Genomic DNA, 13,185 nt, shown 5'->3' on the forward strand with positions numbered 1-13,185 from the left:
CAGCGCTGCATTTGGAGTCAGAACACTATGGAAGCCAGTTCCAACTCTGGACTTACGTCCCAGCGAGACAACACGATTCTCTGGGTCTCAGCTTCTCCATCCCTAGAAAAGAATTTGTATGACTTGGCCTGCTTACCATAAAAACCAAAGAGGATGCCTCAAAGTTCCTTGTAAACTGTTAAATCCCTTATAAGTTTATGGTATTATTATTCAAAATCATTACACATGTCATTACACATTACACATGTATCACTATATATATGAAGAATTTTAAACCATTTCCAAAAGAACCACACATTTGAGAAGCACAAATTATCAATACTACCCAATAATTTATAAAAGTCAGCACATGGCTTTGCCAATCATTCTTTCATTGATTTTGCAAGGCTTCTACCACTGGCAGGTGTGAATATTTAGACCAAAAATGTCCACTATCTCTTAAGGATGGCATATACAGCATTATAAGGCAATGCGTTACTCATTTACAGTTAACTGGTTTGGTTTTCTTTGCTCGTTTTTCTAGTCTTAATTAAGATACACATTAAATACACATTAAGATATTCTCCTTGGTCTTATCTACCTCATAGATAAAAGATTTTATCCAACACTAAGTTTTACCCAAAACTAAATTTTATGAAGTTTTTATGTTACTCTGTTAGGAATTTCCAAAAACATCTGGGACTGGTTAAATTTTATATCGTAATTAGTGAAAACCAGTTTGCTTGGTTAAAAAAAACAAAAACGAAGTTAAAAGTTTTGCCTTTACTTCTAATTTTAAAATGATTTTTAGCATTTTTTTTTTTTTTTTTTTTTTTTTTTTTGCTGTACGCGGGCCTCTCACTGCTGTGGCCTCTCCCGTTGCGGAGCACAGGCTCCGGACACACAGGCTCCGCGGCCATGGCTCGCGGGCCCAGCCGCTCCGCGGCATGTAGGATCTTCCGGGATCGGGGCACGAACCCGTGTCCCCTGCATCGGCAGGCGGACTCTCAACCACTGCGCCACCAGGGAAGCCCGATTTTTAGCATTTTAATACCACTTTTTACTCAACACGTGCTTTGTGGTTTGCTGTGTTGTTCTCATCAAGGACGCCTATGGATGCAGGAACGCAGCGGGCCAGGAGGGAAGTGGCCGTGGTCGGCAGCGCCCTCACTGAGCTCCTCAGAACGCTAGTCACTCCTGACACTTAGCAAAACAAAGCAAAACAAAAACCCAACTTCTCTTGGTGTCCCCGTCCTCACCTGTCACAAGGGACAGCCTTTAGAGGTTCACTTTCCCAGGGTCACAGGACGTGTGTGCGTGTGTGTGAATAGCTAAAACTGCAGAGTGCTTCCACACACACTGCTCTGTGCTCCTGACTCAGATGCTCACGCACTGATTCCTGCAACAACCCATAATACGGACTATTACTATACCCACTCTACAGAAAAGGAACTGAAGGACAGAGAGATTCACTGGCTCAAGGCCACCCCGCAATTCCTTGGCAGAGCCTGGATGCAGACCCAGAAAGTTCGGCTCTGGAATCTATTCATGAATCTTAGAAATACAGATACTCAAGGGGAAAAAGTTGCAAAAAATACAGAATATGACAACATTTTTCAAAAGCTTAAAACCAGAATTAAATGATATAGTGTTTGAGGAGACAGATATTGTGGTAAAATTATAAAGAAGTTAAGGGCATGATTTTAAGAAGAATTGGGGACAGGGTCACAGGAGGACGGGAGGGGAAGGACTTGAGAAGGGCCTGCTGGGGCCTCACTGGTGGGGCAGCTGTTCTACTTCTTACACGGGGTGCAGGTTGGCTGGTGTTCATTTGATTACTACAGTCCATAACTTACACATGCCTCACAACTTATCCTGTATATATCAAACATTCTACAGTCAAGTTAAAGAAAATAGTAATCAATGAGCTATCCAAATTCTTTAACTTATCCTGGATTTAGGACACATGTCAGTTGGAGAAATCACTCTTCTCTGTTTCCAGAGTAAATCACATTTGGTCACGGATCGCAAAGCCTTGGCATGAATATCAGAGACCTCCTCCCACGGTGGACAGTGGGTGTCGGCATGGCAGGCCTCCTCCTTTTTTGGCCACTGATTCAGCACACAAGACTCTGCGAATTCACGACTGATTATGAACAGGGGGTTGGGGCCGGCACACCCATGTGGGAGGAGGGAACCCCCATCATTGTGCTGAGGGACCCCTAGAGTTCTTGCAACTGGCAAACCCTGGGATCTCCCAACCGGTGTTAGCACCGGCACCTCTTCTCAAAGACGCAGTTGGTTACCTGTGAGGTTGGAAGCATCCGTGGGACTGAGTTGTAACCAGTGGCGGGCATCGGAGTCAGTCACAGCATCCGTGGGCGTGTTCAGTTCCGGGTCTTCCTCGCACATCTGCCACGGGCTCAGGGACGGCTCTGCCTCGGTGTTGCAGCCCAGAGCAGGGTCACTGCTGACACTGTCACCTGGCACAATGGGAGACACAGTCGGAGACAGCCAAGAGCAGGGAACCGGCACGTCCACAATCCCAGCACACAGGGAACTAAGCAGCTGTCCCAGCAGGAATCGTTCTCAGGACAGGGGCTCAAAAGGTGCCTGCGTGGGGCTCCTGGTCAATGAAACAGAGGTTCCAGGCGTGGGGCACGAGCAGTCCTTATGGGCCGTGCCACCTACAGCCCAAGCAGCACTCTATTCAGGGGTCTTAACTGAGTTCCCCCAGGTATGGAGAAGATCACCTCAAGTTCTTACGCTTTCGACCGTGACTTATTCAACTACAAAACGGGGGTGGGTGGAGGAGGGGAGGGGAATTGATTCCACCACAGAAGTGAGCTTATTCTGGCAGGATGCCTTCTACCTCATGCCCGATGTCTAGACTTGAACCTGGGGTGAATCAACCAGGATCACCGGGGGATGAGGTGTCCCACACAAAAGGTTTTCTTCAATAGAGACTCTCCCCTTTAAACACTAAAAAGTTCTAATTTGTCATGAAACAAGGATGCTTTCAAAGGCTGTGAAGCCTCACAGGGCTATTCAGTCTGACGCAGAACAGACCCAGCCAGCCTGCCCCCCAAATCCTCTGTCTGCTCCACAAGGACTCAGGGTGTCCGCCCTCTCTGCCTGCAGCTCTGCCGGCTGCGTTTCGATCTGCCGCTGACGGTCCCCCAGCCCTGCTGCTTCTAATCTGCTGTCCGTTCTTCACCTGCAGAAAACTGACAGCTGTCCCAGGCACCAACCTGCTAGGTCCCTAACTTTGACTGCCCCAGGACTCTAGAAGGTGGAGCCTAAGAGGCCCTGCTCCGCCCTCCACCAGGATCCGCCAAGAAGGAGGGGGCCTGGCAGTGGACCTCAGGGAAGTGGAGTATCAGGGACTGCATTTCACAGTTCTGTGATGGTACGTCTCAGCATCCCAGTCAGATTTTATTTTTTAAATACTTATGCCACTGACTTCAAGGTACTTCGGAAGCTTTTGCTCCTAACCTGGGGAAACTTTCTGGGGAAGGCCATTTTTCCTTCTGGGTCTGTCTGCTCACCCAGACATCAACCTTGGCTGTGCTTCTCACCTGGAGAAAGGCCCAGGGCTGGAAAGACAGGCCTCGAAGGTACAGGTAACTGACTGGATCTATTCAACTGTATGTGCACACTAACCACCCATCCATCCTGGGATCCCAGGAACAAAGATGTCCCATTTCACAACCACTGTCTTCAGATGATAAGATATCATTCGAGTTAGAAAGTCAAAAGGGAACAAAATGCAGCCTCGCCGAAGCTGGATGAACACAGACCACTTACTCTTCTGTCTCCCCCTGTATCTCCCTTGCGTCTGCTGCAAATCATCCTTCAAGTCCAATTCAGCGGGGCTGCTGCTTCTTCGTACTAAGATCTTCAGACAGAAAGAAATATTGCATTTGGTACAGGGAAGTTTTCATTTTTATAAGACTGGTAAGTTTCTAGGCCACATTTCTAAAGAAAAAGAAACAAACAATAATAACGGGCAACAAAAAAACTGAATGACGTTTTGCATGGGAAGGATACGGGTTCACAAATTACTGTAACTGAATTGTAAATTATACAAGATCTGAAATTTAAGCCTTCTACTTTGTCAGTTGACATCCAATTAAAATGGTCTACTGCGGAGGGGTGCCAAGTTATATGGAAATCGTTTATTTTGAAATTCTACTCGTACTTCTGCTCTGGCACACATGGATAACGGATACAATCCTCCAGGAAGCCTAAGTCCCCGTGGATGGCCAGGGTGCTGGCAGGGAAGGCAGAAACTCCACCCAGACTCCCAAAGGTCATTCAGTGCTTCCCTTGTTATGTGTGCAGCAGGCTTTCCTGAGCACCGTTCAGCACTGGACCGTGGTTTAAAAACAGGGGACTAGAACACTGTGAGGCAGTTCGCATCCTCTAAAATTTACATAACTGGCTTGGAAAGACAAAACATACACAAATTACACAAAATGGTTACAACGTAGAGTAGCAAAATATGCGAGTCAACTCTCTCTAAAAGGTTTGCAGAATAAAGCATTACCTTGATCGGCTCACAGTGACAGTAGCTGTTCAAGAAGCAACAGACATGAGGTGGTAGAGAGAAGGCAGGAGGGGACTCAGGGCAGGAAGCACTGAGGAATCAGCAAGTTCTATGTGCAGGAAAAGAAGCCGATTATAGCAGGCCATGCAGGGCAGTCAGGTGAAAATGGTAGGAAGAAAATGCGACCACCTTCTACAAGAGGCAGCTGCCGGGGGGCCGCCAACATCAGGCTTAGGAATTTCAACCCAGTATTGACAAAATGAGCAACTGTCTGTTCCAGACAATAGCTTATTGTGATTAAAAACATAACCAGAAAGGTAAGTCGAGTAGCTTATCTGCAGGACAGAGTTAAGAAGTTGCTATGGAACTGTTACAGTGACTCAGGAGTGAGCAGATATGGCTTTTGATGGTAGAAAAGGAGAAGAAAAGATAAATTTAAAAATGCTGCAGAATGACAGTCAAGAGCTTATATGAGAGCTTATATAAGAGTTGTACATGGGAGTGGACGTTTCATCACAAAAGGATATGAATCTAGGGGACCATGAGAATGACGGTGACGAAGGAAAGAAGGAAAGAAGGGAGAGAGCGAGGGAGGGAGGGAAGGAGGGAGGATGGACGGATGGACAGACAATGGATAGAGGAACTTGAGAAAGTTTCTGATATTTTAATTTTCATCTTTGGGCTGAATATCTAAAGAGAATGTGCTATAAGCGTGCAACAAAAATCCACAACTGGTGAGATGGAGGATACAGCCAAAAATGAAGATATGTATTTAAGGCCCTCCAGTTCAGAGTATACAAAAAACATGGGATTCCATGAGCCAACTAAAGGAATGAATATTAAACAAGCAAACACATGAAAAGGGGGGACTAAGATGTATAATTAAAGGACAGAATAATTATTAAGCTAAAACACAGAAGTAGGTCATAAATAAGAGATTTAGAAGATTAACAGTATATGAAAAAAATATTACTCAGCCTTAAGGAAGGATGATCTATGTCTAATATGACAGTGGAAATACACCCAGGATACTTCCTGAATTGAAAAGCAGAATGTGGGCTCTTCTGCTTCTGATTCTCTGAGAGATGAAATGTCCTCCAACTACAGAACTGGAACCTATATAAAAATTTGGGGCTCACAGGAAGTAAAATAAACCTCCAAGTGATCCATACCCTCTCCCTACCCCCCAAAGCAAACTGAAACCAGGGCAGTGAAATGGGGCTACTTTAGGGGTAAATCTAATGTTACCACTCCCTGTGGCAAAAGGACCAAGAGTCCAGGATTAAAGTAGCACTCCCTGTTTCCTGGAAGAAACAAATGCAAATGTTGCCCTGGTGAAACTTCATCACTTCAGATATCCAGGTTTTCTGTAGATTCAGATGAGCCAGGTAGGAACTCACAACCAAAGATCACCAAACAGCAAAGGAAATAAATAAACCACCATGCACAAGAGTCTCAGAAACAACAAATATCAGATTGATTTCAGATAATGATAAAGAATTTAGAATTGCAATCTGTGATTATTTTGAAGGAATAAAAGATGGCAATCACAAAAATGAGCAAGCAACAGAGATTATGAGAGATTGCAAGATATACTTGAAAAGAATTAACCTGAACTTGCAGAAGCAAAAGGTATAACTGTTGAACCAAAATACTGAATGAAAGTATTAAACAGAAGACTATTTATGAGTAAGGAGAGAATTATTGAACTGAGTGAAAGATCTGATGAACTACCCAGAATGCACCCACATAGCCAAGGAGAATGGAAAATATGAAAGGGGGCTTGAGAGACATGGAAGACAGAATGAGAAGGTCTAAATATATTTCTACCCAGAATTCCAGAAGGAAAGAGCAGAGAGAACAAAAAAGAGGCAATATTTGAAGAAATGGTTACCAAGAATTTTCCAGAAGCAATGGAAGAACAAGTATTCAAAGGCACATGGCACACATACCATATCCAAAACAGGACAAACGTATAGACCAAAAGAAAATGCATCTAAATATACTGTAGTGAAACTGAAGGACAAGGATGAAGAACAACAAGGAACAACAAATAGGATGAAGAGAAGACCTCTCAACAGCAACAATGAAAGACAAAAGACAGTAGAAGAATAGCTTCCATTAGAAGGGGTGGGAGGAAGGAAGAAGGAAGTGGGGGGACTACGGTAATTAAGACAGAAAGACAAAGAAACCAATGATTCAAGAAGCACCAAAATAAAGCCTTACACATCTGGGAAGCAGTATATATGAGAGAAAGGTAGCATTCAGATTAATAAAGGAAAAATGAATTCAATATATGGGACCCAGAAATGGTTATCCATGTGGGGAAAGAAAAATGAAATTGGATCCCCACCTCACTCCATAAATATCAACTCTAGGTAGCTGAAAGACTTAAATGTATAAAGCAAAACTGAAACACTTATAAATACAAGGTAAATATTTTTATCCCTGTGCAGTTGATATTTTAAATTTTTCATAAAACATAACCACAAAAATGATAACCAAGAATATCAAAATTAAGAACTTCTGTTCATCAAAAGACAACATAGAGAAAGTGAAAATATATGCCAGACACTGGAAGAAGATATTCGCCAGAAACATAACCAACATAGGGTCAATATTCAGATTATATAAAGAATTAGTACAAATAAAAGAGAAGAAGACAAGGAAATCAATAGGAAAATGGAAAAGACATCAGTAGGCATTCGACAGATGAAAGACATATGGCCAATCAACATAAGGAAAGATTTTAAACTTTATTAGTAATTTGAGAAATGCAAAATAAAATGAGATCCCATTTCCACCCACTTGACTCAAAAGATTTCAAATCTGACAATAGTAAGTGTTGACAAGAATGTGGATGAATGGTAACTCTACACACTGCTGGTACATAAGTGGCACAATCACTTTGGAAAAAGACACATTCTTTTGTAAAGAACAACATTATGCTGCTCTGTGACTCATCAATTCCACTCACATTCTTGATGAAGAATGTACATAGCTTCATTTTTCATTTAAAAAAAAGTGAAACAATCTAAATGTCTGTCAACAAGACAATGGGAAAGTAGGCTGTGGTCTATTCACAGTGGAGTATCATACAGCAAAGAAAGCAGTGAACTAGGGCTACGTGCTGCAATGTGGACTTAGAAATACATAATAGTGAGTGAACAAAGCAATAACACCACTTTTATAAAGTTTAAAAATAAGGAAAACTAAAGGACATATTGTTTGGAGATACATACATTTTGAGCAAAACTATAGAGCAAAGCAAGGACACAATAAACACAAAGCCAACAGAAAGCTGCTCTCTGAGGGACCAGGATGAAGCCCACAGGCCACGGCAACAACACTGCAGATATTCTAGTTCCTAAGCTGGTGGTGAGCCTCTGGGTGTTTATCTGATTATTGAAATATACATATATAATATACATATACATATGGAATGTGCAAGCTGGTATATGTCCTTTACAGAAATGAAGACAGAGGAAATTTAACACTCATTAGCTTCCAGGCAGGGCAGAGTAGGGAGAGACTTTCTTTGTTTATTTTGTACCTTTCAGTGATGTCTGAGTTGTCTATTCATATATACTAATTTTAAAAAATGAATAAATAGGAATTATCTGCATGAATGAGTTAGGGCTACTTTTTTTTTTTTTTTTTTTTTTTTTTTTTTGCGTTACGCGGGCCTCTCACTGTTGTGGCCTCTCCCGTTGCGGAGCACAGGCTCTGGACACGCAGGCTCAGCAGCCATGGCTCACGGGCCTAGCCGTTCCGTGGCATGTGGGATCTTCCCGGACCGGGACACGAACCCGTGTCCCCTGCATCAGCAGGTGGACTCTCAACTACTGTGCCACCAGGGAAGCCCAGGGCTACTTTTTTTTTTTTTTTTTTTTTTTTTTCTTTTTGCGGTATGTGGGCCTCTCACTGTTGTGGCCTCTCCCGTTGCGGAGCACAGGCTCCGGATGCGCAGGCCCAGCGGCCATGGCTCACGGGCCCAGCCGCTCCGCGGCATATGGGATCCTCCCAGACCGGGGCACGAACCCGTATCCCCTGCATCGGCAGGCGGACTCTTAATCACTGCGCCACCAGGGAGGCCCCCAGGGCTACTTTTTAATTTTCTTCTTTATACTTTAAATTTGTGTTTTAAAAAAATAATAAATGCTATTTTAGATTTTAAAAAAAAAGAAACTGTAACAGATCTTGGCAGCATCTCACTTATCTAGGAACTCATGTCAGGTGGAGGCTACAACCTAAAGTGATATCAGGAATAGGGAATCTGAACATTTGTTTGACAGGTAAGGACACTCCTTAAAAATAGAAAGGGCACATACAGACCAGATGGTAAATTCTGTTTTCATGTTTATTTTTTCCCTATTTTTGTAATTTGACTGTAATTTTACATAGAAAGTAGGCAAGACTTTAAAAGGCCTCAAGGTCATTTGGCCCTAAAACACATCCAAATGGAAAAAAGTTTTAAAAGACAGCATCGCACCACTAATAAATTTATGCATTGTGCCAATAATTTGTTTATTTTTAATGACAAATGGATATATTTTGAAAAGATCTTACTGTTATTCCTTCATGTTCTTTCTTCTCATGTCCTTTGTTCTCCTGAACAGACCTGGGCTCTGAGGAACTCAAATTCTGTGCATTTTCTACCTTTTGACCTAGAGATGTGGGAGAGGGGAGAATCAACAGCAGTAATATTTCAGATGGTAAAATTGGAAAAGGTTTTTATACGTAGGTAATTATTAAATTTAAGTATCCTAAGATGTACAAAAGAGAGAGATGTGGGCCCAGCACACTGGTAGCCTATGGATCACGTCTGCTCCATAGACCTGGTCTCTGACGCACAGACAGCTTCACTGTCTTGGGTTACGTCACCCAGGGGTCAGGCAACAAGGCCTGTCCCGGAGCCTTGGGGAAGGGGTCTCAGACAAGAGCTGAGTCAGCCAGGCAAGCTGACTGGGAAAGGAAGCAGTGAGGTGGCTCAGCGTTGCTGGCGAGAGAAATAACCAGTGTCAGTAATAAAAAAGGGAATATCACCACCAAGCCTGCAAAAGGTAATTTAAAAGATAACATTCTATGAGTAGTCTACTACTACTGAGGAGCCTACTCATTCTATGAGTAGGCCAATACATTTGAAAAAAAATACATGAATTGAACAAATTCCTAGGAAAAAAACACAACTTATCCAAAAGAAAACAGGAAAAAGAAAATATGAATAGTCTTATAGTGATTTAAAAATTGGAATAGTACTTTAAAATCTTCCTAGAAGAAAACTCCAAGCAACCGATGGATTCTACCAAGTATTTAAGGGGGAAAAATAAGTCATAATGATCTTACACAAAAACTTTGAAAATCTTTCAGATAATACATTTCTCAAATTATTTTTCTTGTATTTTCTGATTTCAAGAGGATTTCTAAGAGGGGATACTTCCTACGCGTTTGATGAGGTTGGCATGACCCTGACGTTAAGGACTAGGGGATGGCTGGGTTGATTTCTTCTCTAACCCATGAAACTAAATAAGTGTGTTCACTGTTGCCAGATACGTTTAAACATGTGCTTTCACTGTAAAATACATTAGTCACTGTTTACAGGTCTGACCATCTGCCTCTTTGCCCTCCACACCAGTTGCTGCTAAAAGCTGTTGGGAGAAACTGTGTGGGTTAATGCTATTACAAGTTATCATCTTCAACCTCAGCAGACTCTGCACACTGCTAATAAACTTCTTCACAAGTCTGGTCAGCCTTCCATTCTCACGGTCGACGTTCCTCCTCGCAGCCCTTTCCTCACCCCTCACACCTCTCCTCCCTGCCTCTGCCCAAACTTGCTGCCCTCCCTCACCTGTGGTGAATCTTCTCTACCTCCCACCCACTCCAGCCACTCTGGACTTTTTTCCTAGTCCTCAAACATGCCACACTTGAAAAAAGTACACATACACACACACTCACACACACACACACACACACTCACATAATTTGGATAAATAGATTAAAATAAGTAGTTAAAATATTTCATTGCCAGAAATCACATCCTTGCAAATCAACTTATAAATTCCCTTGAAATAAATAGAGTTAGGATAAATGTAGAAAGCCACACGACATGCAGCCTCTTCCCGGCCAGAATCTACGGTCCCGTGTGAGTAAGGGAAGCTGCTGGTACCCGGAGGGGCCTCTGAGCACAGTGGCTCCGTGACGTCAGGGCTGCTGCTGCTCCGAACCATTGGCTGCTGCTCGGCTGCTGCCAGGGGGCCGGATTCGGCTGCAGCTGCATTTTCCGGCTGCAGGCATTCTTCCACTTCTGTGGGCATTGACACAGAACATGCAGGGATGTATTTCAAGATTTTAAAAAATAATTTCACTACTTAAAACAACTAATTCTCAAAATCATAGTTTTAGATACTATCTTTTCCACAAAAATTGTGCAGTAAGATCATTGTCTTTCACATCATAAAGTTTTCTACACTTGTTAACAGTAATATTCCACTCCAAGTGTACATCTGCCTTTTAAGTTCTACAAAGCATTTTCTTTCAATCAAAGTGAAGAAAAAAAGAAGGGAGAGCGAGCAGAATGGTTGAGAACTGCGAAAGTCACTGGAGTTTCAGGGACAGGCATGTCAAGGGAAGAGGGATCCGGGAGATGCAGGGGAAGGTCACTTACATGTGAAAGAGTGGGACATCACGCACGCACGTGCGCACGCGCACACACACACACACACACACATGCCCTAAAGGAAGATAAAAAGAAATGGGGATTTCAACTTGATTATTCTTTTTAACAGATAAATGTACAACTGTCTAAAATAAAATACTGTAATTATTTAATGATATTTCACCAAATGCAAGGTTGAATTAATCACTGAAGTACGAAAACGACCCACTGGTGTTTTTAGAGAATCAATAAATATATGTCATAAAATAGAAAACCACAACTGAGCACTGACCACTGGGTGATCCCAGCTAGGATATCTATGAACCATATTCCCCTAAAGAAGGGAAGTCCCTCCGAGCTCGTTTCTAAACTTCACGGTTCATTTTAATCTCCAAAGACAACCCAAGGTGCGGAAGAGTCACCCCACCACTTCTCTGCAGCTCCGGGGTTCTATCATCCCTCTGCTCTGGCATCACCATCAGACTCCTAACTTGCGGCCTCAGAGAGGTCCCGCTACGAGAGAGATGCGACCGCGCCACTCCTCCTGCGGAGGCCCGAGGCCCCCATCACTGTCCGTCAGGCTTGCGCTCCAGGGCCCCTAGAGGTCACCCCACAGGCTTGATCCCCCACCAGGAGCTCTCCCTCACTTTAGTCTTGAGCAGGCCCCGCCCACACATCCCTTGCAGCTCCCACCTCGAGGCTGACCTCCCCCGGGCCGCCCAGGCGCCCCTCCTGTAGGACCTGCCGCGTGGTCCTGCGTGTGACCCCCACCGCTGCCTGCCCCCCAGGCTCCATGCTCCCTCGTGCAGTCACGGAACTCTACACCCATATTTTCCCCAAATTTTCATTAGCTGAAGTTTCAGTCCTTCTAAAAAGGAACTCATCAAAATTCAGCCTGTACCCTCTTACCTGGAAGTGTCACCTGATTCCTCACCTGAAATGCAACTCGCCACCAAGGTGCCCCCATTCTGTGTAGCCCTTTCACCAGAGCCACAATCCAAAGGGCTGGTCGGCCCCAACCAGGAAGGTGTATGTAGGAAGGTTCTAAATATAACACAGAGGATTTCACCGAAGGACTGCTGCTTTTATTTTTACTCTCCACATAAAAACTCCATTTTTAAGTACACTGATACAAGTTACCAGGCCTCAAAACCGCGAAATGTGTGTGATCCCTCACTTAGAATGCAAAGTCCTGGGCCACATTCTCCATTCAGATACTGATGGGAAGCTGGGCTTAGGGGACAAGCAGAGTAAGGGAAGGTGGCAGGAACAGACAGACCCGTTACAGCCTCGTCTTTCCAGGCTGTCTCTGCTCTTCCCTGCTCCTGAATAGCCACGAGAAACTCCGGACGTCCTAAGTGCTCTGGGATGCTCCGCCCAGCATCCAGGAGCAGAAACCAGCCCCCTCGGCTGTACTCCCAGGCTCCTCAGCCGCAGGCAACAGAAGCCAGATGACCCACGGACCATCCTTCCCGCTGTCTTCTTTCATTGTTTATTCTAGTTATGCAAGATCCTAACACCTTCTGGGAAGGGTTTCTACTTGTTAATGAACCTGCTTGTAAATCCCCGTCAGCAGGTCAGCAGAGGGAGCCCAAGAGCTTCCTACGTCTCTAAAAGATAACTGGCACCCGCTGGTCTTGACGGACCGTGGGAAGAGTGGGTTTTATTCCCTTAAACGTGATGCCAAGAACTGGTAGATGTTGGTGTCTGGCCTCTGAGCAGAAACAAGTAAGAGCGGGGCCAACAGTGGCAGAATCATTTTCAAGATAAAGAACGACGCCATCTGGTGGGATGCGACAGAGCCACGGGACCACGGCTTAGTGTCCCCGCTGGTCCTCAGACAACAGACGGACGAAGAGCCTGCCGTGGCCAGCTGGTCTGCCTTCCCAACAGGCTGGCCTGATGTGGCTTTAACGCTCTGTTTTTGTAAACCTGTTGGTAGGGCCTTCTCAGATGGAGGAAGTCCAAGCCTGAAGAAACCATGGGAAGAGGTGGGACGGGA

General features: G+C 44.1%; 1 protein-coding gene across 5 annotated transcripts in view; it reads right to left on the reverse strand.

Annotated features, from left to right (window-relative positions):
- RALGAPA2 (Ral GTPase activating protein catalytic subunit alpha 2) overlaps positions 1-13,185 on the reverse strand; it is a 285,182-nt gene that overhangs the window by 165,536 nt on the left and 106,461 nt on the right. For 4 of the 5 annotated variants that reach the window (XM_060120091.1, XM_060120089.1, XM_060120090.1 and 1 more), the window contains exons 17-20: positions 10,695-10,832; positions 9,098-9,195; positions 3,787-3,877; positions 2,286-2,462 (exon numbers count right to left, since the gene is read on the reverse strand). In XM_060120091.1, the coding sequence (XP_059976074.1) occupies positions 2,286-2,462; positions 3,787-3,877; positions 9,098-9,195; positions 10,695-10,832 (504 nt within the window). The remainder of the gene's footprint in view (positions 1-2,285; positions 2,463-3,786; positions 3,878-9,097; positions 9,196-10,694; positions 10,833-13,185) is intronic. The other variant, XM_060120092.1, reaches the window with a different exon arrangement.

Source organism: Mesoplodon densirostris, chromosome 16 (genome assembly GCF_025265405.1).
Source record: "Mesoplodon densirostris isolate mMesDen1 chromosome 16, mMesDen1 primary haplotype, whole genome shotgun sequence".
Classification (NCBI taxonomy): Eukaryota; Metazoa; Chordata; class Mammalia; order Artiodactyla; family Ziphiidae; genus Mesoplodon; species Mesoplodon densirostris.